The sequence below is a fragment of the Myiozetetes cayanensis genome, unplaced genomic scaffold (assembly GCF_022539395.1).
Source record: "Myiozetetes cayanensis isolate MyiCay16 unplaced genomic scaffold, myiCay2020 scf6-25, whole genome shotgun sequence".
Taxonomy (NCBI): Eukaryota; Metazoa; Chordata; class Aves; order Passeriformes; family Tyrannidae; genus Myiozetetes; species Myiozetetes cayanensis.
In genome coordinates this window covers 31,775,661-31,800,456 of record NW_026087853.1, presented here as the reverse complement: position 1 = coordinate 31,800,456, position 24,796 = coordinate 31,775,661, and the positions used below count along the sequence as shown (strand labels likewise).

At 36.7% G+C, this 24,796-nt stretch overlaps 1 protein-coding gene across 23 annotated transcripts in view; it reads right to left on the bottom strand.

The window, feature by feature from the left end:
- GPHN (gephyrin) overlaps window positions 1-24,796 on the bottom strand; it is a 285,353-nt gene that overhangs the window by 19,495 nt on the left and 241,062 nt on the right. For 12 of the 23 annotated variants that reach the window (XM_050334971.1, XM_050334975.1, XM_050334982.1 and 9 more), the window contains 6 exons: window positions 24,492-24,584; window positions 20,880-20,935; window positions 16,110-16,229; window positions 12,950-13,008; window positions 12,576-12,729; window positions 10,607-10,728 (listed from right to left, as the gene is read on the bottom strand). In XM_050334971.1, coding sequence (XP_050190928.1) covers window positions 10,607-10,728; window positions 12,576-12,729; window positions 12,950-13,008; window positions 16,110-16,229; window positions 20,880-20,935; window positions 24,492-24,584 — 604 coding nt within the window. Of the gene's footprint in view, window positions 1-1,815; window positions 1,888-10,606; window positions 10,729-12,575; window positions 12,730-12,949; window positions 13,009-16,109; window positions 16,230-20,879; window positions 20,936-24,491; window positions 24,585-24,796 lie in introns of all 23 variants that reach the window. The other 11 variants (XM_050334967.1, XM_050334970.1, XM_050334972.1 and 8 more) reach the window with 1 other exon arrangement.

Below are 24,796 nucleotides of genomic sequence, written 5' to 3'. Positions count from 1 at the left end.
CCCAGGCAACCAGTAACCTGACAAGAGGACATTGTCTTAACCTGCACCAGTGGAGGTTCAGGTTGGACATTAGGAAGAAATTCTTCACAGAAAGGATGATTAGATATTGGAATAGGCTGTCCAGGGAGCTGGTGGAGTCACTGTCCCTGGACATGTTTAAGGAAAGACTGGATGTTGCACTTAGTGCCACGGTCTAGTTGACATGGGGATGTTTGGTGATAGGTTGGACTCAATGATCCCAAGGTCTTTTCCAACCTAATTGACTCTGTGATTCTGTAATTTTTTGACAGCTGTTAATCAATGGAAGGAAACTTCATTTGTCTCTACAATACTGGACAAGTACAAAGCACAAAGATGTTTTTAGTGTAAGAAAATGCCCATTGCATCTTCTCCTGCTTTGGGAGCTGAAGCATTTTCTTATTGCTCATGCTTTGGGTAGTAAGGCTTATTTTAAGGGCTGTTTTTTGTTGATGCTTGCCCTAGCACTGCTTAGAAGAGCCAGAAGGCTCATGTAATGTTTCAGGCTACTGCCAATGACGTGTGAACTGACTTGCATGAGAAATTTCAAGTTGATCACCTGCTGCTAAATTCCAGGTTCTAAGCAATTTCAGATAAAGCAGACAGTCTTCACATTACTGTAAAAATAGTTCTTCACATTAATCTAAAATGTTTTAAAGACTACAGGTTCTTGTAAATTAATTGCAGTTAAGTTTTTTGGGATGTGTAGAGTATAGCAAAAGATTCTAGTGGGTTGATCTCTTTAGTCAATTTCATGAGGGAAAGCTAGATTTATGACAACCTGGCTTCAGTGTGAACAATCAAATGCTAAACAAAAGCCAGTTTTTTGAGAGCTAAGGATAATGGCAGATGGATTCAGTAACAAGAACAGAAACTTTTTTTACAGCATGCAAAGTGAACGTTAAGCTGTAAGCCAATCTTCCAACCTTGTTATAAAAATAGATCCACTTACCCCAGTGAGGATCCTCATGTCTAAATTTTCAGGCACTAGCCTTCTACAAGATTTTCATTACTTTTCTACCTATTTTTAATTCCTACAAGAATTAAATTATAGAAACTATTTTTTTCCTGTTTATGAATGGAGGAAATGACAGGTGGTTTACTCTTCCTCTGATATCACTCCTGCCCCTTTGGCCTGCCTGTGTTAGAGGCCAAGTTCTGTAAATTAATCTATATTATTAACCATCTCCCTAAATAAGACATAGTATGTAATTGTACATGTATTTTGGAAAAAATGCATAGTTGATAGTTTAGAGATTTCATGAATATTCCACTTAGCCTGCTTTAGAGATGATCAGCACAGTAGTGGAAAACCAAGTCTACGGGTATCAAAGAATCACAAAATATCACAAAATATCCTGAGTTGGAAGGGACCCACAATGATCATCGAAGTCCAACTCTTGCTATGACTGAAGAGTCATAACAGTGACTTCCCTGGAGCTGTACTACACTACTATCTTCAAACAGATTTTTTTCCTAATTTGCTCTATTTTCAGAAGGGAAAAAGTCTTGACGGATAAAGATGTTTGCTGCTACTGACAAGTAATGTAAACATTCTTGATACGAGCAGAATTTATTTTTTTTTCAGTATTGTGGAGCCATGTAAGTCTACAGTGCACTGGTGCCTAAGAACTTAACTGACAAGGCAGTGTTACAGAATAAAACACCATTTGCTTCTGTATGGCAACCATTGGTAGAATCCATGCTCCAAGCTCTGCACTGACAGACACCCAGTTGAGCCTGCCTGTGAGCATGCATGTGCCTCAACGTCCCAAGTGTTTTAAAAACAGTGCTCACCAATCTGGTAGGCCTGTCTCCGCAGTGTTCTGGAAGCTCTGTGTCCCTTCTTCTTTAAAAACATCTGGCTTCCTGAGGGTAAAGGAAGCAGAAGGGGTATAATAAAGAGCCAAGGAAGGAGAGAGTCTCCTGGGGTCAAAGGGAAGCTCTGTGCCCAGCTGTGTCCCCTGTGGTGGCTCTGAATATTCAAAATCACCATGGGAAATGCTTCCTCTTTGCAAGGCCAGCCAATGAGAGAGAAAGGGATTGCATGGGAACATCTTTCTATTACAGTTTGGACAGGCTTCTCATAAGGATTGAAAAGTGAAGTTATGGAAGGATTTCGGCTGAAAAGGGCATGCCAACAATGCATAGTTCATTTTTCTTTGCAGAGTCTATGGAGAAACTTCTTTACTCTTTACTTCCAAGCAATACAAAATGAAGTCTTAAACAGCGTGACATTTTGGAAGGAGGATCACAGATAATGGGAAAATATTTGGAGATGGGCCCCATGGAAACATTTTTACTCACACTTTTAGCTTCTTATTAAGGTAATAGGTCTCAAGGCATAATAACTGTCACCTTCTTGACTACAAGGGGGAAAGAGCTATTTATCCTAACTTTATAACTCCATAGTCAATAAAGATGCCACTTCATTCATGAGAAGCTTCATACTCAGCAACCCTTTTGCAAGAGGCAGGATCAGAAAAAATGTCCAAAACTGAGAAAGTTACTCCTACCATGACCTTACTTTAAACGATTAATGTTTTGCTATGAATTCCCATTTTTTGAAGGCAGCATTACCTTTTACATATCCTTTCTCCAGGTCAGTTTTACTGTGAAAAAGCTATTTTTAGATAGTGCACTTTGTAACAGAAATATAAAATTAATAGAAATCTATGTTTTTATACTCTTAAATGTAGGACAATTAAATGTAAAATGTAAAAAAAATCTTAATTTGACATGAAGATATATAGATATACCTTTTTAAAAAAACTAAAACACGATACTAGAGATTGAAATCGACCATGTCATGAATCATCATTGTGCAACTCTAGAATCTTTTTCTTATCAGCTGCCTGGATTGTTAACAACAAAGTCAATGCCCCTTCCCAGTTCCCAGCCCAGACTCAGCTGATCCTGCACAGAGCAGCTTCGGTCTGGCATTTCAAAGATCACTTCTGGGCACACACAGGTCCTGTCTGACTGGGTCAATGCCCCTGCTCTATTGTTACACTGTTACACATGCACACAGTCACTGCTAACATGAAATCTAAAATCCTCTTTAATCACTTTGTGAATCCCTGCCGAGCTTCTTCTCATAGGTCATCACAGAAAGCATCTGTGAGATCAGATGCATACTAATGTTGCTTGGAAGTCATGGAAAAATATTAAAACTATTCAGGTTGTAAGTTTAAGTTTAGATATCTATTTCTTTCTGACAGGTTTCCCAAGACAGATATTTCCTAAAATGGCTTCAGTCCCTCATTTGTTCTTCTATTCACTGCCAGAGAACAAAGTCAATCTGTATTTCTCAAAATAGGGTCACTGTGTCAGGAAGTGACACAGAAAAGATTTTCAGGTTTCATAAATAATCCCACCTTCTGGTTTACTCATCAACACTACAGACAGCAGGTTCAAAAATCCAAATCTTTTTCCAGCTCTGTTGTGTTTTTTCTGCTGGCACTGGTCTTCTGAGTTTGTGCTTCTACATATCGTCCGTTACTGTAACATGAAAATTAACTTAATTCTGTGAAGTAAGACTTAAAAGATTACTTGCAACTAGGGGAAATAATTTTCATTTTTTTATGACTTTTATTTAGGATAGTCTGAGAACCTTCCTGAACTTGCTTCTGTTTGAACTGTAAATATATATTCAAACTCACTTTGAAATGAGTACCTATCAAAGCATTTGATACAGTTTCCTAATGACTATCCTCGTTAAAATCATTCTTTACTTACAGTCTGAATTAGTCTAACTTGAATATATAGGCATTGCTGCTGTAATAGAAACTTTATTCAGTTTATTCTCCATGTGGCTCAGTATTATTGGAATGTAATCAAGTCATCTTGTAAGAATATCTTGTTGAACTAAACAGCCTGAGTTCTAACACTTTTGAGTACACAGTCCATCTTTGAAGCATGTAAGAATTCAATGGTTCTTGTCCTGGGAATACACAAGTAAGGTCAAAAATAACCTTCTAATTCTATAGGAGACTTAGCTCTTTATATATATACTAGAATTTATATTTAGATGATTCTCACATCTTTTCTTAAATCTTTACTTCTCAGGATATAATCCTCCATCCTGTGAATTTTACTTACATTCTTCAGTCCTATATATATATCAATTCACACTTGGCTGTATTAAAAATATACTTAAACCACTTTTCTAAGTGATTCCTATCACTGACACAGCGACACATCTTCAACATTCACCACTTCTATGATTGCTCTGTACTTACTGCCTTTATTAGTTTTAGTTATTTTCTTCTGGAGTATTAATTGTAAAATTTCAATCCTTTTTCAATCCAAATTTCTCAGCAACTTGGAAACCCAAATTCCTATATTATACTCTAGGTATTAAGAAAGTAGTTTAAATGAATGGTATTTTGGCCTCTAGAAGCTGAAGCTCTCTTGAAAACAGAACTTAAGATGAGAACTTATGTCTACAAGTACATTTAAAATAGTTAACATATGCCTCAAAAATAGGCCACAGGAATTTTTCTTTCCCTCCAACAAATAGATTCCCTCTGTTTTCAAAGACAGGATTTTCATGGTATTCTGTTCTCTTTACTATTTGCTGTTTACCGTCATATTCTACCACTGGGCTGCGATTCTATAAATACTAATTCAGGAAGGAGTCCATGCTTGTGTTGAAGACAGTTAGGAAAATGACACAGTGTTGAGCAATAGCTTTGCACCTGCCACCTCTACAGCATGAAATTCTATTACCTATCACACTATGTAGTTTCCTACTAGTACAGAAGATTCCCTGGGACTTTCACTGCCTCATTTTGGAAGTTCTTCTTCCCCCTCTGTTTTGGCTCATATGTTTCTTTGTGTTTTCGGCATACGTGCATTAGATGAGATGACTTGTCAATAAGACAACTTACTTGAAGTTTTCCCTAACAATTACCAAGAGTTGTTGTGACAGATATTAAACATTTCTGCTTGAAAAGGAGAATATTCCTGACAGGGCACAATGAAGGAGACGACCTCCACATCTGAATCACCTTCAAATCATTACCCTGTGTCCCTGAGTTCATTAGTCTATGATCACACTTTATAACACCATCATTCTGTGAGCAGATAAAGAACTGAAGTCACTTTAGCAAAAATTAATACTGTGACATTTAATTTAAGGCCTTTTCTCTAACAAGCATTTTCTTGCAGTCATTTGTAAAATGATACTACTACTATTACTTTTGTTCACAGTATATTTGATTGTACCCCAGTTGGGCACTAATCTGGTGCTGGGAGAGGCTTGGATTCTGTGCCTGAATTCTGCCTGTAACTCATATTCTAACTCATATGATGATATATGTCAGGCTGATATTGCACGAGAAATTCTCGTGTTGGAACAGTTTCTCTGCTTTTCTCCCTCCACTCCAGATGTTCCATCAGAATTATAATGCTGGTAATTACATGAAACCCACACAAGTACAAAAGATTTAAACCTTTTTTTTGGATGGCAAACATAAAATTCAAGCAGACTAAACCCTTGAATAAGATCTCAGTATCCCTTCCAAAACATGAAGGGACTCTTTCAATGCCTTTATTTTAGGGATATTATAGACTAATGCTGTCACAATAGCAAGGGTAATATTTAAGTGGTGTACCTGTCATTTAGAAGCATTTTGTCAAACAATATGTCAAAAAGGGGAGGTATATAAATAAATGACTAAACATCTCTAATGTAGAAAAGCTCTCATAGGCTTTTAGGATTTATCTCATAAGATTTAGTAACTATTTGCATAAAGTTTTTAAGCAGCTGAGCAGATAATGTGAATTTCCTAAATTTTTCTCCTAAGGAGGAAGAGATTCTCTCTCCACTGTGAAATCACAGGCTCATAAATGAAAATGCAGCTGGAAGCAGCTAATGTTATACACATCTGAGAAAAATTAGAAAGAACTGGAAAACAGAGAAACGAACATAGAGAAGGGGGAAATGCACTCATGTAAACAAAGGTAAAAAGAGAGGACATTGAATTCATTACATATGCAATCAAAATTCTTTAGGAAGTTTAATAAGAGAGTCTCTCATAGAAGAAAAGCTGTCAAAATGGAAGATGACTTTCTAGAACAGAGGCCTAGAGCAGATTTTGCTAGGGCTAAACTTTACACTTCAAACAAACAGTGGATAAAAAGAACAACACAAATGAAATAATCAGACACAAAAATATGCTGATAATTAGACTTCTACAGATCAGATCAGATCAGAAATAAAAGTCTTATTTTATCAATGGATTTTAAAAACCCAAATAATTTCATAGACTATAAGCAAAGGAAATCAAATTAAAAGCCTTTTAAACTTGGTCTTGTTATTAGGGGGTAACACTCAAAAGTACATTAAATACGAGCTTTAACTACCCAGTTGTTTTTTCAATTTTTTAGCAAGTATTCTGAGATTCAGACAAAAATGTAAGACACAACAGTAAGAACAACATCAGAATGGTTCTTCCTTTTCTTGGTTTTGCCTTTGTTTCTTGTGTTTGGAGTAGTTCAGGAAATGGATATATCTTCCATTTCTACTCAGAGATGTGCACTTTTCAAACAGCTTGGTTTTACTTGCTAAGAACATAAGAAAGAAAATCTTGGCTTCTAGCCAGACATAACTTCATGTATTGCATTTCCAGGTCTGATCTTTTTTCCTACTGTTTTCTTCTAGGATTTCAACTCTAAACTTTATCTATGTGTTTTGGAATTGCTGGCTTTAATTTAATTTTTAATTTCAGTTTTGGCATTGCTGACTTTAACTTTCGAATGTTTAGTCATATATACAATTTATAAGAACAGAAGCAAACAAAGACAGAAATCATTAAAATACTCCCAAATAAATAAAATATTGGTTTCAAATGAAAATACCTCTGTAGGCTAGGTGACACTCGAATGGTCAATTCAAAATGTAACTTCACGTATGATTAATATGCAAAAGTATTTTTAAAACGTTTCTAACAACTCTTCAGAAACCTACAGACATTCTGGGTGCTTCTCTATCCTTTCACATTCCCTCTAGAAATGTGTTTACATGTATCACAATCCTGGGCTTTGAAGCAGCTGGACAAACTATTTTTTAACCTAACCACCTCTGAGTGATTCTGACCTCTAAGTTTGTCTTTGCAAATATTACTTTAAAACAATTTTCATGCACGAATATTAGATCTGCAAATATGAACAGGATTCATTTAAAAAAACAGAAACAGGAAAAAACCACTCCAAATCTAAAGTAGGGGAAGGAAGAAATACATTACCAGGATACATTTAAAAAAAGAAACTACAAGTTTTTAATTTTTCCTTCGGAAAACTATGTTTGCCAGTATTTTTACTGCACCTGTAGGTATTGCAGGCATCGCAGGCATATAAAATCTTTCTATTTTTCAATGTTTGGATACATTTTATACATACAAAATGCACATATACATAAGTACACACAAACACACATAATCTATGGTTTAACTTCAGTAAACCATAAAACAGACACTGAAGGCTTGTTCGTCTTTTCTACAAACACGCTAACTGAAGTGTCAATATTTTACCCTTTGTAACATCTCTCTGGTAATTCTATTGCATTTGTTCAAGTGCCATGGTACTTCATCAAATCAGTCATGTTAGTGCAAAAGATATATACTGAAATATCCGCATGGGCAACGTTAAGTAGCTTTATTATGTAGTGACATAATGCCACACCTCTTACCAAACTAATTTACAGAATCATATTTTGCTTTCGACTGAAACAGAACTGCAGATGCATTTAGCTCTAAATATATGATTGGGCATGTGAGTGTGCAAGAACAGCAGAAGACTTTTAAGACTAAATCCTGGTATGAGGTGCAGAAGGCTTTTGGCTAGGTCAACAGTACTGAATTATTCTTTCAAAACTTATTGCAAAGTACAAAAGCACTCTACAATTGGAGGCTCACTATTTCTATTCCCTGAGCTAAAGTAACTACCTCTTGAGAAGTGACTCTGGAAGCACAAAACTAAAAAAAGCATGAAACCAAAAGTTTAAAAAGAACTCTTACTACCTTTGCCAAGGTAATACTATCTCAAGACTCAAAGATCATCTTAATAGTGATGATTCAAAAGTATTAACCTCTTTCATAACTGAAAGCAAAGCTGCAGACACTACTTTTGACTGATATATATGTTTGCTGTCTGGTTTTCAGCTAGCATCTGACAAGTAGAAAAGGGTCACAAAACATATTTGTAAATAAGTAGAAAAGTAAAAAAAATCCCTTGCGTCTTAAATTTCACTACAAGAAAGACATTCTAAAGCTGGTGAAGGGTCTAGAGCACAAATCCTATGAGAAGCAGCTGAGGGAGATGGGGTTGTTTAGCCTGGAGAAAAGGAGGCTCAGGGGAGCTTTATCACTCTCTGCAACCACCTGAAAGGATGATGTAGCCAGGTGGGGGTCGGTCTCTACTCTATGTAACTTGCAACAGGATGAGAGGAAGTAGCCTCAAGTTGCACTAGGGGAGGCCTAGATTGGATATTAGAGAAATGTCTTCATCAAAAGGATTATCAAGCATTGGAACAGGGTGCCCAGGGAAGTGATGGAATTTCCATCCCTGGAGGTATTTAAAGATGTATGGATGTGGCACTTTGGGATGTGATTTAGTGGTGGACTTGGCAGTGCTGGGTTGGACTTGACAACCTGAAAGGTCTTTTTCAACCTAAATGATTCTATGATTCTAAAATTGTTTGCTATTTATTACTGAGAGCTTTCAAGATTATTTATCTTCACAAATGCTAGGAGGTCATAGAAAAATTTCTGCAGGCAATGGAGTACCTAGCCACAGTTTTGCACAACGACCTTAAGTTGAAATCTCTATATGATAGTGTTGACTTTATAGCAAAGTTGAGACTATACTTATTTGATTACGACAAGGCCATAAAGAAGAAACAAGCCTCACACTCTTATTTTTCCAGAGGGGACTATGAGGGAAAGCATCTTTTCCATGGGATTAACACATTGTTAATGACAGCATGTAAGTTGTCATTGACAGTAATATTCATAACAGTAGCTGTTACTTTTGGTCCTGCAGGTGGTAAAAGAAGTTCCACCTACAGTATTTTGCTGACAATCCTTCTTTTACATGGAGATGACTCTCGGGAGCTGAGAGCCTTTTTGTGTTTGCTTTTTTTTTCTTCTCAGCTATGCAAATCTAGAATCCATATATAACAGTTTTATTTGAAAACTTCACTACTTATGTTTTAAAGTTTAAAATGGTCTTTATAATATGATAAACACTCTAGAGATCCAGGACATTTAGATACCATTCCTGGAATGAACAGTCTCACAAGTTTAGACTCTGTATGAAATCCCCACCTGAAATTGGAAGCAGTCATGGGCATGAGGTTTCTGACATTTATTGTTCTTTGGAACAGCTAAGATGTTCTGCTAGGCCAGAAAAGCAAAAATTATGTCTGGATATAGTGAGAGTATCCAGAAGGGTTTGCTTTCCCTAAGAAACAGCTGCTTGTTGCTGTTTGTCACATTTCCTTTATGAATACTTCAAATATACTTTCTGTCAAGCTAGTGATGCTTTGTATTGAATACTGCACTAAGAAAGACCGGTTTTGAAATGACCTGCTCCCTTGCAGTAACTTTCTCTCCCTGGTTGGGACTTTGTCATCAATCACTGTGAAATGTGGGTCCTGAAATTCATTATTTCCCTTCTTTTTTTTTTTTCAATTTTTAACTACCCAGAAGGACAACCTGAGAAATTCCCTATCAGGCCAAGTCTGTCAGTTGGTTTGATACCCAAACTGAGAAACAAGAAATCCTGTTCAAAGTCTCTAGGGCTCAACAGATTGAGGAAATATGTTATGGTGAGAAACTCAAGTCATGGATGGCAGGTACTGCAGAACCTTGCAAAGGATAAAAAACGGAACACTTCTATCACTTATCCTGGAGCTCTCAACAGATAGGACTTCGCTACCACTGGGAAACAAGGAGCAATCACTGTCAGATGAACAGAAAGACTGATCAGTAGGGTGCTACTCTGTGGCAATCAAAGTAAAGAGACCAGTAACTTTCTTTTTTAAAAAAAGCTCCTTTTAAATTCTTCCACGTATTTCTGGAAATGTCAAGCAACATGCAGCAGTGGGGCCTTCCTGAAAACGCAATTACTCAGAATCTGACAAAATTTTATACTATAAGTTAATTTTGGTATGGAAAACAAACTCTTAAAGAAACTTTCCTACTCCATTTATTGGATCAGAAAAAAAGTATAGCTGCTGTAGAATTGTCTCGTCTTATGTGTATTAAGTATAGTGCTTTGAATGACACTGCAACAATAAATTCAATTTGCAGCAGTAATAGATATCTGTGCCAACAAATAGAAGGCAAAACAAAATAAACAACATTAGATAAAAACTTCTTCAAATGATTTGTCTTAATATTAGAAAAGACTTACTTATTTCTCTAACAAAAAGGGTGAAATACCTACTCCAAGATGTGCCTTGTTGCACCACTGTGACACTTGGAATGAGTGACATTTTCTCTGGTATTCCTTTTTTCCATGGATGCCATAAAGTGCATCGCATGAATATGAAGTGACATCTTTACTAACATGTGGTACTTACTTATCACCCACAATTCCCAAGTTGATTGTTGGATAGCCATGTTCTTGGATTGTAGCTAGGAGAGTTGAACGGTTACTGTCCCGAATCTTTCCTGGTAAGAGGTCATCTTCAGGATTCAGTAGCTATAAAACCAGAAACACTCTTAGTCAATCTCCTTGGAATCCTGTGCCTTTACACAAGTGAGAATTTTCTTCTTCAGATTGGACAGGATATTTTTAGACACATATCGTAAAATGTATGTATAAAGTGATTTAGTGAATTAAATTAATAAGATATGTAAAGTACTTGTTTAGTCCAATCATCCATGTTGTTTATTTTGTTCCTATTCGTTCATGTCTGCACAACCTTCTTTCTTCTTATGAGTACCTGGCTTCTAATCTCAAATATCAGCAATCAAAACAAAACAAAAAAAGTTTCCAAGTTATTGCTTCTCTTTAAATAGTTCTAAAGGAACCTCATTGATGTTGCTAATTAGATTTAAAGGTATTAAATGAAATTTTGAAGTTAATTGTCTACTTTCCAATATGTTTTTTAAATACAACAATCTGCATTAACAGACAGAAGCTTAAAGCTTAGTTCTTATATCAATTACTGTTTTGGATGAAAAACTTTCTCTCAAGATAGTTGTGTCATGTATTTTGGAAGCTGAACTACAAAATATACATATGTAAACATATGTTTTATATATATTAGGAACTCTTTTGTAGGACACAGAAGGACAATACAATATTGAAGAAGGTAAATAATAGAAATACTAGTAAGAATGTATCTGTCAAAATTACAGCCATAACATCAGGTAGTAAGGTAAAAATAACCAAAGGTGGAACAAGGCTAAATTTTATGCTTTGGCTAGCAGCTCTGTTTCTGTGCAGACTTTCATAGAATGCTTCAGAAACCACTGTGCAGGATCCTTTTTAACATGAAACAAAAGAGAATACCCATAAGGTAAAGGACTCTTTAATGGCATATAAGAATCTACAATCCTACGGAAGTTACTAATCAGTAAATCGTCATCTCATCTCTAATCCTTGTAGCTCTGTGGATTTGTTCTTTAGTTAGCCATATGTTTCCTGCATGCCACACCCTGTCTATGCTACGAAACCTGGCAAGATTCTGTCCCAGCAAGGCTGGCCTCAGGCACCCACAGTACCTAGAAGTCACTTTCACTAGGGTTGTGGAAGTTGTAAGGATGTGACCAGATGACAAAATTCAACATACTAGAAGCTTTAAAAATCTTTCAAAATTCAATATATTCCAGCTGTATGAGAATACAGCTATTGAGTTAATGTTTGTGTCTGTATTTCCAAAGGTTTTGCTCTTCTATTCTTTCTCTGCCCTGCTGCGGGAGGGATTGAGTAGGCACAGTTGCTGGTTTGGGTCAACACACAATATATGTAAAAGTAGTAAATTAAGTTAATCCTGAACCTGATTTTTCTGATGTAGTTAAGACAAATCTGTTAGAAAACTGGCCTAGAGTTCTACCAACAGGAGAGAGCCTGAATTTCAACATATGCTTCTATTAGAAAAGATATTAAGGCACAATACCACAGCAAGGCATTTGGTAGTACTATTCAGTTTTCAAAGACAGGTTATCTGCCATTTGCACTACAGCTACAGAGGAGTGCTGCTCAAAATAAACTACTCTCCAGTCATGACTGGCAGTATGAATTAAAACCCTGACTACTCCACAGGCTTTCCCTTGCTGGCAGGAGGAGAGCAGCTGGCACACGGTTGGATACGTTATCAAAATTTTGGCAAAGATAGTGTGTGAGACCTGTGAGAGAGCCCTTGAGGGAGAAAACACAAGCAGCTGATCATGGGTTGATCCCCCACAAAAGTATCTCATGTCAGCATGAACTGCAGTTCAAAAAGTGAGTTTGCTTAGGAATAGGGTGGAAGTCACTATCCAAAACACTGTCCCGAAGAAGACATAGTATTTCAGACCATATTCTAAACAAACTTTTTTTACCTCATTCCCTGTTGACATTACTGCAACCACTGGAAACTTGTTAACTTCTACTTCGGTTACTCCAACAGTTGCTAAGAGACCAATCTCAGATGGACCCATGTGGGTTCCTTTAGCCAGCACACATTCACCTCTTTTAATGTCATGTCCTATAGGTCTGAAAATCATAGCACAGAAAAAAAACATGAAAGAGAAACAGAATGAGATTCAAAGTATAAAGATACTTTACTGATTGGTCTTGCTCCAGGTGAGGAGTGTCCATGGACATTCATTAGTCAGACTGTCAAAATGTCTCTACTACTCATTAAAAAATGACCTTAAAAATCAAAAGCTCTTCTATTCCTTACAGAGATATTTTATTGTTTACAAATACAGACCTGATATCTTGGCCTGGTCGAGCTTGCACCAGGATTCGAACCTCTAGTTCTTCAGTGCCCTACAAAGACAAGAACATCAAATAGTCATCTGAGCTATTCAAAGAAGATGAATGTTTTAAACTTTAGGCCCCAAAAGTTAAAGTTAATAAATGTGTTATTACAGATTGTGATTCTGTTTACCTACTGTAAAAATTTAAACCCCTAAACCTCAGAAAATTACTAATGAAAAAAAATTCTTACTTTATCCCAATATTTTCAAAATATGGATTATTGTACATTCTGTTCCTTTAAACCTGCTCTTCTTGCATAAGAGAAAAGGTGATTTTTGGCTCTGAGTGTTCAAAATGGCTGTGCTGGTGCCCAGGATGGATCCCCCTTATTGCCATCTGAGGCTGTAAAAGCTTGTGATAAAAATTTAGGGCAATGGTTAATCCAAGGATGATTTTATTTTTATGACATTCTGGGATGGTTGTCCAGTCATGAAGATTTGAAATTTCCATATCTTTGATAACATTTAAAGATAGATAGGAAGATTTTAAGGGAATCAAGAGGAGAGCCAGTGATACATTTGAGTAATATAAAAGGTCCTATTTAGGACCCCTGGATTAGGGGAAACAAGAAAATAAAGGCTTTTGAGGAATTCAGTAATCCCAGGTTTGAAAAGCACCATGGAAAGTGTGACAGGGCTTGCAGACAGGTATGGCATTATGCTGAGAACATCTTTCACTTGGTGTGTGTCAGGCAGCTTTCTTCTTGCTGTGTATTAATATATTTTGAACTGTTTTGTTCTGATGGCTGTTAACAGTCAGCATCCATACTGATATACTGATGCTAGGTCTTTTTCTGGTTGATCACATTGGACTCCTTTCTTCTACAAGGTGATATAAAAACTCAAAATGAAAAGGATGTAGATACGTTTCTCAATTATTGTGCATTTGGCAAGCTCATGAGAATTTTTCTTCTTGATGGATAGCTGTAATTCCTTTCAAGCCTATGACTTCTACAGTCATTTGGGGAATGCTTGCTATGAAATTTAAGTACCGCTACCACAACCAAAAGTCAAGGAGTGAGTTCCTTTTAAAAATAATCTCTTTTCATAAGAACATTTTTTAAATACTAGAGATTTCATTTCAGTTATATTCCAGCCCTGAAGGAGTTCTTAACACTAAAAAGAAAAATATTCTTGGTGTAGCCACCCAGACATGAAAAGGGAGAGAAAAACCCCAAACATATTAATTAAACTACACTAATTATTATGAGCAGGATTAGCAGAGTGGTATATTCAAAGGCAAGCTGAAACTGAAGAATTCTACCTCACACTTACAGGCATAAAAAAGAAGTTGAAGGTGGCTGACCATTTGAGAAAAAAATTCAGAATTTAAGGACATAGACAAATAACCTGTTCTCACATGCAGAGGAGAATACGTACATAAGAAGCGGAAGACAAGACAGAGATACCCAAAGGAGTAGAAAATACCAGGTTATCATGTATGTTGCTCTGCAATGTGATAGTCCTCTCATGATGAGGTGGGCAATGGCCACAAAAAACTTGCTCACTAAGGCTACTGGAATGAGTAAGTAGTGAAGGTAATGGTGTACTCTACAGGATGATAGAATCTATACATACTCATCTGTAACCTCAGAGCACGACTGACTCAATAATTTCTCTGACAGGAAGAAGGGCAGCCTAGACACCTTGCTGAGTTCATGAGATGTAAAAACACATACTATATTTATACTATATATATATATATATATACACTATACATTTTAGTGATAAGGCATGAGAAAGGATCATGAGAATATGTTTCAGTTTTTGCTGTCTTCATCAGCTCTGAACACTAGCATTCATCTGCTTATACCACGGCTGCAATCAAAAGATAGCGCAGAGCTACGGTGAAATGGAACACCTTGTCAGAACAGCAGTAGAAGAGTCAAGACTGATTTGAGCCGATTTGAGCAGAGAACCATACACATAGTTCATTCCAAAACTGAACTTGGAAGTTGTGTCAACAAGAGATGTATCTTCTTGCCTTAAAATCTCTCAGGGCAGCAAACGCAATGATGGTGTCCTGAAATCACAGCTGGGTAAGTGAAAGTAATGATTCATAAGGAATTCTCTGAACATAAAGGAAGTCCAAAATGGACTCTTTGCAATAACGGTGTTACAGAGAGCTCCTGTGTTTCGTAAAAAGCACAATTTACTTTGTTAAGACAACTATGCATACAGACTTAGTAGTACATATTTTTCTGTGGCATTTTGCAGCATCTGTAAGGTAGTGCACTAAAATGATTTACAGGTAAGCTGGAAAATCTGTTCAAGTCAAACAGTTAAGTTTACATTCTGGAGGCATATGCACCTTATCCACTTCCTGAGGATTTTCCTCCATTTTCAGAGGTCTTAAATTTAGCAGTTTTCTCATTTTAAAGAAGAACAAAGGTCTATTTTAAAAAATTGGTTGTGGTTTAAAAAAATTCGGGAGGCACTTACTTCCCCTGTTTCATAAGAAAACCCTTTATTCTAAATAGATGCATTGAAAGGTATGTGTAGAAGACATTCTCCCAAATCCACTGAATTCGCCTTTGTTGAAATGAGATAATTTCTGATAATACAGAATTATCTTCATAACATAGTTTAAAAGAACTGAAGTCATCCCATGGATTTTGCAGCACTTAAAACAGTTCACTTTCCCACAGAAAATCATGTTCAGCTTTAATTACAACAGCACTAATGCTGCACTATAATATTTCAATGTGCTATTCTGAGATCAATATGTAATTTAAAAAAACTTTTCCCCTTCTTGCTTGGTGAGATTGCCCCTACTCTGTATTTTAAAATGTGAATACAGTAGGCACTCAAATGGGACTGTAGTCATGGATCTCCAGAAGGCATTTGCCTTTCACTCAAATCATGCTCCCAAGTGTTTTGGTGTCAGCATTTTTTTCATGAAAAATCAGTCAGAACAGGTAGGTCTGTGATACTGTTATCACAGCCTGAAAAAGTGAGAATTGCCACTAGGAACTGATGCAAAAATCCTTAAACTTTTGAGATTATCAAAGAGCTTTTCTGTAGAACAATCTTTCATAGTTACAGGATTGTATCGTGAGGCATTTTCTGCTGCACACAAAAGAAAAATGAGGTTTTCAACGTGTGACTCACATCATCTGATTCCCTGATGAGCTCTGTATCTTCCACTTGCACCACTGCATCAGCACCGCATGGAATTGGAGCACCGGTTGTAACACGCATTACCTGACCAGGCATCACAGTCTGTGTTGGCTGAAAAATAAAAAACCAGAAACTAATCTACTTTTGAAAAGAAAACTTTCAAACCACTTGAATTTTATGCACATAATCTGAAAGACTAGAATTCTCATTTGCATCATGACTCTTGATATACTGTGAGTGATATCAACAGGTATAATAAACTCCAAAGTATTTAAAGACCATTAGGTTTTTGCTTCACATCTGCCTTTATTTATGTGGTGACATATTAGATGGCTTCAGTTTTGCCCCCTTAGATTTCTATCACAAGAATAACTTCCAGAAGAAGCAAGATACTGATACTCTGGTTGGCTCAGAAAAATAACTGGCTCGGAAATTTAGCAGTTAGATGCCTCCTCAAAACTTAGATGTGCAAAAATCTAGTACTTCTCTGTACATATATATGTTTTGTAGAGTACTCTAGTACCCAGGGTTGAAACTTGTGTGCTTTAGTTTGGTTGGATTTTTGGAAAACCAACAGCTTATAAGCATGGTAGTATAACCAGCTGCTTCATTTTCAAGCAGATTTCTTCACACTGAGAGACTGCTCAATACTAGTTCACAGAGAATATTTATCCTTGTCAGGGTCAGTTTAGCAGAGCCTAAAATTAATAATGTTCTACAATTATATGAAGTCACAGAACATTAAAAAGTTTCAGCAGAAGCAATACAAAGAATACAAAATTATCAGAACAACATGATAAAACAAATGACTTTTTTTAATACTATTTCTCACCAGGCAGGCTATTTTAACATACACTTTTAAAAATCCAGAGTAAAACTGTAACTTGACAATAACTACTTAATAAATAACTAAAGGAAAATTTTCTAAAAAAGGCATTTAAAAGAAGCTGATATGATGACAGAGATTTCACTGCTGGCTCCCCATGGCACTGCAAGTAAGCCGGACTTCTTTAGGTTTCACTGTTATTAGTGAACATGTGCTACACACAGATCTACACAGCTCAAAAGCTGTGTAGAAAAATCTCAAAGCAACATATTCTGTACGAGTCACACATATAATTCATGTGCAGACTGACTGTATATTCCACATGCAGCATTGGAATACACCCAGGACTTCTCAAACTGTGATTAGCACATATTTGACAGCAACCCACAGGCCTGCAGTCAGTACTGCCCAAGCACTGCTACCTGTCCTGCCCAGCAGTCATTTACTCCATGACTTTTGACAGGAGGCTGTGGACACCTGCAAACTCTAGACCAGTGGCCAACATTTCAGCTGCATAAAGCTGTTTGCCTTGCCCATTCTTCTACTCCATTTTAGCACTGTCATAACCTCTGAAAGTTATTACTTTGCAATGTGTGTATTTCAAAGACTACTTACTGGGACAGAAGCCCTAGGAAGAGGCTGGGAACGGTCTTTACCTGGCTTACCACAGTTCACAGTGACCTATGCATCCCAAGAAATAACTGAGCCTGGAGCTGATTGAATCTTGACCCTTTTCTACAGGCAATGTCAATCTAACATCCTTAGAGGAGAACATAAATAAAATGCTAAAATAGATTTTAAAAAATCACACTTGCCATATGTCATGGTTAGTGTGTTTTTAGGGCAAGATTTGTGCTCTCCTAAAGTAGGTAACCAAGCCAGATGACATAAAAATAATATTTTTTAAAAATAGTATTTATTTCCCACCACAGACTATGAAAGGAGCTGTGGATGGATAGCAGATACTACCATTTAAACTGGGGCTGCTTAAAAGGGAAAATAATGTTGTCTAGGGTGTTATTTTGACTTTTATGAAAAGAAATGTTGCAAAAGGCAAAGCTTATGCCTTGGATTATGGGAAATCTTCTGCATATTGTTGTAGATATAATCTAGAGATTTATTACAAATAAGTAATATTGTTTTGAACTAAGTATCTCTGACTTTGGTGACAATTTTCAGAGGAACAATGTACTACATAAAAAATTTCTTCCATTTAAAAAGCACCACAAAGAATACAAAATGTCTACATTGATTGCCACAAATCAGTGCCTATGGTGATAAAATGTGCTGTAACTAACTGTGTCTTTGGAGTTTACTATTAGATGAGTTAATTTTTTGAGATGCAATGATGTGATACATTTAAACAAATTTATGATACAATAACAATTGCTGTTAGAATTGGTTATGTTGCTCATATATTTTATTTCTTTTTTGTCCTCTGGGAATTTGATCAGAACTTTATGAACAAAATTCAACCATCAGATTTGTGTGTGAATCTCCAGGGCTGTGTTCTCTGCTAGAGACTATAGATAAAGAAATGATTGCTTCTTAGTAACTGGTATACAACAATTTCACAGAAGCTCTTTTAAAGGCCTTTGAGGTCTCGCTTTTACCTGGAATAGGGCAATACTGGTTTCTGCCCTTTGCCTTCATCCATGATAATCTACTCAATTTTAGTCACTGAATAAAACCCAGAAATAATCTACTGAGCACAGCCCCCATCTCAGGCATTTTCTCTTACACATGATTACACCTCTCCTGTGTGATTTACAATGAGCCATGCTCCTTTCTGTAGAAGGGCCTAAGTCAGTGGAACCATGGAAAACGTCTGTTTTTCATCCTGTATTGTAGCTGGCTAGTCACAGTGCCTCTTACAAACACCTTTAGAAAGTCTTGCAGGAAATGTTATGCTCCAACTATGTAAGTCCATAGGAAGAAAACCATTCTTCCCCATCTGTTCCAAAGGCCATGTGGATGGTTCATCACTAGTAATCTCAAGTGTGCCCTCACCTTCCCAAAATGGGATAGTGTCTGAAAGTTTTCCTCGATACAAAGTAAAAAATGGTTGTTAATATGAACATGATCACCTAGAAATGGAATTCAGAAAATAGTACACAATTTAAAAATTGATACAGAAATGTCCAACTTGGCTATATAGGCCTCCCCGCAGTTCTCAGTCCCATTTTCTTCATTTCTACTTAGTACTTACATAACCTTTTTCCCTACAGGAGGAGCCAAACCTAAAACTATTTTGAACTCCCTGCTGTGAATCACTCTGTTAATTGGTCTGTAACATGAAAAGCAGAATGTTGCTGCTGACAGTGGCTGAAGGGTGAAATGAGACTGAGGAGCCTTCCAAGGCTATAAATAATTTCTTGTGAAGGAGATGAACCTGAAGATGTGTTGGTCCAAGAAAAAAACTTTGACCAATTACTCAGAGGTCAACAGCCTCGTTTTTCTAACTTGCCACTGGTATTTCCAGAAATACGCTCTCTCTGCATGCCTCCTCCCACCCAATTTTTGTTCCTTGTCAGAGAGGCTTCCTATTCCCAGTAATCTGGGAGGACAGACTGTCCCTGTAGAGAGACATTTGTGAGCTCTTGAACTTTGTAGGAGGGAAGCAAGTTCCCATTTGCCCTTTTATCTTTTGTACAAACCTGGTGAACTGATTAGGACACTGAAACACTTTAGACCTCTAATGGGCAGTCCTCCCCATTAGAGACAGCTTCAACAATACTGCTTTCATGCACCACTGTGCTGTGATATTTAACTAGCAAGATGATAATATTGATGACAGGGGAATAACGACAGGAGTGATAATTCAGTAGGTTGCTCTGCTGGTTCTTGGTAATTTTTTTTTTTTTTATTTTTTTTTTAGTATTTAAAGTAGTTTTTACATATTTTGTACTACAGATTCATTAATCCAAGTTCACATGAATATCAGTATTGAGAAGGTGTCTATTATACCAAAGTATAATTCATGATGACGGATGGGACTTAATGCAAAAATAATTTTCACAGTTCTCTGTATCTGTCATGATTAGTCAAATTAAAAGTCTGTTACACTTTTAGAGGCAGTTCAGCTCCATTTAAAAAAAAATGGAATAATCCTACAACTCGTAATACTCCTAAAACCTGACATAACTTTTGAAATATGTCAACTCTACATGGATTTTTTTTTGTTTAGAAGTGAAAGTGGACACACTCTAAAATCCTCATTAAAACCAATCAATCCTTTGTTTTGCCTTCTACTTTTTCCCTTTCTCCATCATTTCACATACAACACACAGAATTATAAACTGGATTTGAAATAGCTGGAGAAACATTTTAGATTAACTCATGTTTTCCTAAATAGAAGGTGGCAGGTATGATTAAATTGACAGAATAACAGTTGTTGAACATAACTGATTTTTTTCCTATTGCCCCAGTATTAATACAGAAATTTTCTGATCATTATCTATCTTGAAAAGCTTCATGCTAAATTCTTGCACTTAATTTTGCAGGTATCAGTGTGGAACATGCAAGCATCTTATGGAAACAGCTATTGGGCTGACATCCTTTAAAAATCTGTCAGCAAAAAGAGGTTAATTCCAGCTTTTCTTTGTTTATGAATCGTTCAGCTACTAGAAGTCTTATGTCCCCAAACACTGTACTAGGGCAGACCGTTACTCTATGCACTCCTATCAGACATGTCAGCACAATGCTCTGAAGTATTTTGGGATATCCTTGTTAGCTCCTTACATAACTGTACTACCTCACTTTCTGAAATCATGTCCCCAGGCACATAGCAGGAGGGTCGGTACAGCTGTGTCCTAGTTCACGCCACTTCCAAGAATACTGAATTTTGGAACACTAGCAAGACTTGTACAAAGACAAAGCAAAATCTTACAGAAGAAAAATACATAAAAAAGAAAGAAAAAAGACACCGTGCTTACCTGCTCACCAGCCTGGGATTCCCCTATGATAAATCGATCTCCTGGGCCATCAGCAGCTGTTAATATGGACAATACAAAGGGTAAAAGATGAACCAAAACAAATGATGGCATTATAAATTAAGAATAGGAGAAATAAAGGTGATTTAAGATTTGGTTCTTCAGTGTCAGCATGACTAAGGTTATAGAAGTTCTGTAAATATTATACATTTTTGAGTCCTTTTGAGTTGTGTTTATTATTTTGAAAATTACACGTTCTAGAGGACAGAGTATTTTTAACTGAAAATTTCTGGGCAGTATGGGGTCAAGTAAATGAAGACTAGGAGGAATTACATTACTAACAAAGATTTAAGAGTGTTCATGAGATTATTTTTATAAAAATTTCCACTGTGAGCAAATCTTATTTTAAGTGAAAGCAACACAGGGGAATCACATGTTTTGAAAGTGTATTATGCACCTATTTTTCTAGACAACAATGGAATATTGACATTTCTAGATTCTATTTCTATCTTTGGAGGAAAATTGGAAATGGAAAAGTGCAATGACTACAGACTGAGTAAATGACCACACAGTTGTGATGAGCAATAGGGCTAAGATAATGCAATGTGGACTGACACGTTAGAACTTTGAGTCTTGTTCCTTCCTGTAACTTCAGATTAGCACTGATCTAGCTACCTTACACTTCTCATTGAAGCAACACTTAAAATTAGGAGTCAGAGATGACTGATTTAACAAGTCTTCAGGATCTCCAATTTAGCAAATCTGTACTTTTGCAGGGGAAAAAAAGGCACAATTACTTATGAAATTTAAACTCCTGACTTCCTTAAAGGTCTTTCAGCAAGTTGCATTCATGGTATTATAGGCTTTACCATGATGTAAAGCATGTATGAAGCACAAGCAACTCTGGCTTTCCAAGCACAGCTGTCACGCTGCCAAGAGTGGTCAGAAAACCCAGGTTTGTATGATCACATTTAAATATGCATTATTATTAATTTTAAATCTGTAGCTGTCAAAAGTTGATTTAGCAGAGATGAAGTCTAATCAGTGACGACCTTTATCTTAATACCTTCTGTTTTACTTCAAGAGTCTGAATATACACCTAGATAACCTTATATTGAGAAGAAGTGCTTTCAGGAAGGATGCCTATTCAGTCTGCATAATGATTTATCACATTTGTACTCAGGCACTGGCTGCAGCTTTGCAGATAATTAGCTATGATAATTATCTATGGTACTTAGTCATGTTTGAAGACTAATAATTAACACAACTTTAAAAGCCTATCAAACATACTAATCCATAAGCTTTAGGACAAAATCTTAAATAAGAAAGTAGAAAAGGACTTTTCAACTAGTTGTCCTTGAATAATGCACGTAATACCACTGAAAACAGTTGTCAGGCCTTCACTGAAAAAAATGCACTTGCATGATCCAGCAAAAGAAGAGAAAGAAATCCCTAACAGTGAAATTATTTTAAACCTGATAAAATACTACTGAATTAGATTTTATTTCTCCACTGATAATAATATGGAGACAAAGTTTGTAGATGATGTACAGCTGACATGACTTGAAAAAAGGATAAGGTTTTGGGCAGACAGGTTTATGCCACTGAAAGCTAATCCTTAATTTTTTTGTAAGAAATATCCAATGGCCAATATTGTAGTCAATATTGTCTCTGCCTACAAGTGGTTTTTTTCATATCCTAAGATAACAGGTCCATGAGAACAAAAAGAATAGAAAAAACCAGAATAGAATATAACTGCCTGATCAATTCAGGACCGACCAAAAGATAAAGCAAATCATTAAGGGTATTGTCAAAATGCCTTTGAAACACAGACAGGCTTGGGGCATCAACCCACCCTATAGGAAGTCTTTTCCAGTGTTTGACCACCCTCTTGGTAAAGAAATGTTTCTCCAGTGTGCAGTCTAAAGCTCCCCTGGCATAGCTTTGAACCATTCCCACAAATCCTGCCACTGGACACCAGCGAGAAGAGATCAACATCTCCCTTTCCCCCTCCTCTCTTCAGGAAGCTGTAGACAGCTGTGAGGTCACCTCTGAGCCTCCTTTTCTTCAAACTAGACAAAACCAAAGTCCTCAGCTGCTCCTCATAGGACATTCCTTCCAGTCTTTTCACTCAGCTCTGGATGCACTCAAGTATTTTAGTGTTACTCTGCTTGAATCCACTGCAAAAATTAGGGTCTTTTGTGTGTCATTTCTGACAGATGTTTTTGAAGACAGTGTTCATGATCATTCTGTTCATTCTGCATGTTTACTGAGACTGTACTTGTGCTTTCCCTTACCCTGCAGCAATCAGGTTGCAAGACAGCATTTGCTTGATCCCAAGGCCCTTGTCACTCAGCATTCTACTCAGAGCTCATCCTTGTAGCTTTTTTCAGTCACATAACCTGTATTTCTCTGGCTACATCTGCACCCCTTGCTGCTATTACTAGTCATTTTGATCTGCCTGTCTCTCACACACAGACCACAGACAGCTGCAAACTCATCCTGTAGTCCTGAAATTTTACTTTTATATCAAATCTAAGGGGAAGTTATTGGAATACATCCACTGCCTGGGTTTGCAGACCATTTCATGGACAGCTGCTTTCCATTGTTTCAGCTGCCAGTAACAAAAAGGATATTTTAATGTCCCCAGAAGGAAGTTGGGCATTGTGTACAAATTTCAACATGATGTTACAATGATTTGATTGCTACCACAGTTAAATCACCACTAGTATAACGTTCAATCTGGTATATTTTAAAATTCCTTCATAGATATCTGAGGTGAACACCATTAATGTTACTTTACAAAGAAAAAAACTGATGCACAGAGAAGCAACTGGCCCAAAACGATGTAGCACTTCATGGCAAAGCAGAGTGTGAATTCAGGTCTCCTGGGAAACCATATTCACTGCCTGCAATGAGTAAAGTCACACTACTAATTTTCATAGAATACTTCACAGAATATTCTGAGTTGGAAGGGACCCACAAGGATCATTGAGTTCAGCTCTTAAGTAAGTGACCCATACAGAGGTTGAACCCACAGCCTTGGTGTTACTAGCACCATGTTCTAACCAACTGAGCTAATCTCAGGGTCATATATGGCAGCTGTAATATTTTTAAAGTAAAAATCAGTTCTTCTTTTGAGGTGTCTCCACAAAAGGACATTCTTGTAAGTTTTTTTGAAAATTCTCTAATGCAGTCAATAAAATATTCACTAATAGGAAGTTGGATCTGCAACAGTTCAAGAAAGTAATAGATACGTAAGAAAATCCCCATTAAATCAACAACAAAAGAATACAAGAAGAATCTGTAATTTAGAAACAGATGTTCCATTACTCTCCTGAATTCTTAATGACATACAAGAAATGCACTAGTAACAGAGGTGCACGTCTATGAGCACACATGGATGTACATTTACTTGTGGATGTGTATAAACTTAAAAGATGTGAACTCAGCTTTATGGCCTTCCTTCCAAGACAGTTCCATTCTATGTAACTGTGACTTCAGCAATGATCTGAATCAAATCTAAAGGAAAATAACCATTGCTGCATCCAAAACAGGTGAACTAACATGCTATGAAGTGGTTTTCCAGACATTGTCTACAAAGTGAGTATTTACCTCTGACAGCGTAGCCATCTTTTACTGATGCTGGAAATGGTGGTAGATTATCTTTTGCATATACGTCTTGAGCAAGGACTCGGCCCATTCCATCTAGAAAAGAGAAAAGACCATGCTCCATGTCATTAGAGATAGTGAAAGGGGGAAAAAAGTTACCAGCCATGTGCTCTGATAGGTGAAATGTGTATGTATGGGACACAGATCTCTCAGGCTTTTGATTTTTGCCTCTACATAAAAGAAAAAAAACTGGAGTCTGAAAGTACTGATAAAGGATTTGTTCATTAAGTCTGTGTTCCTGGTTTTGG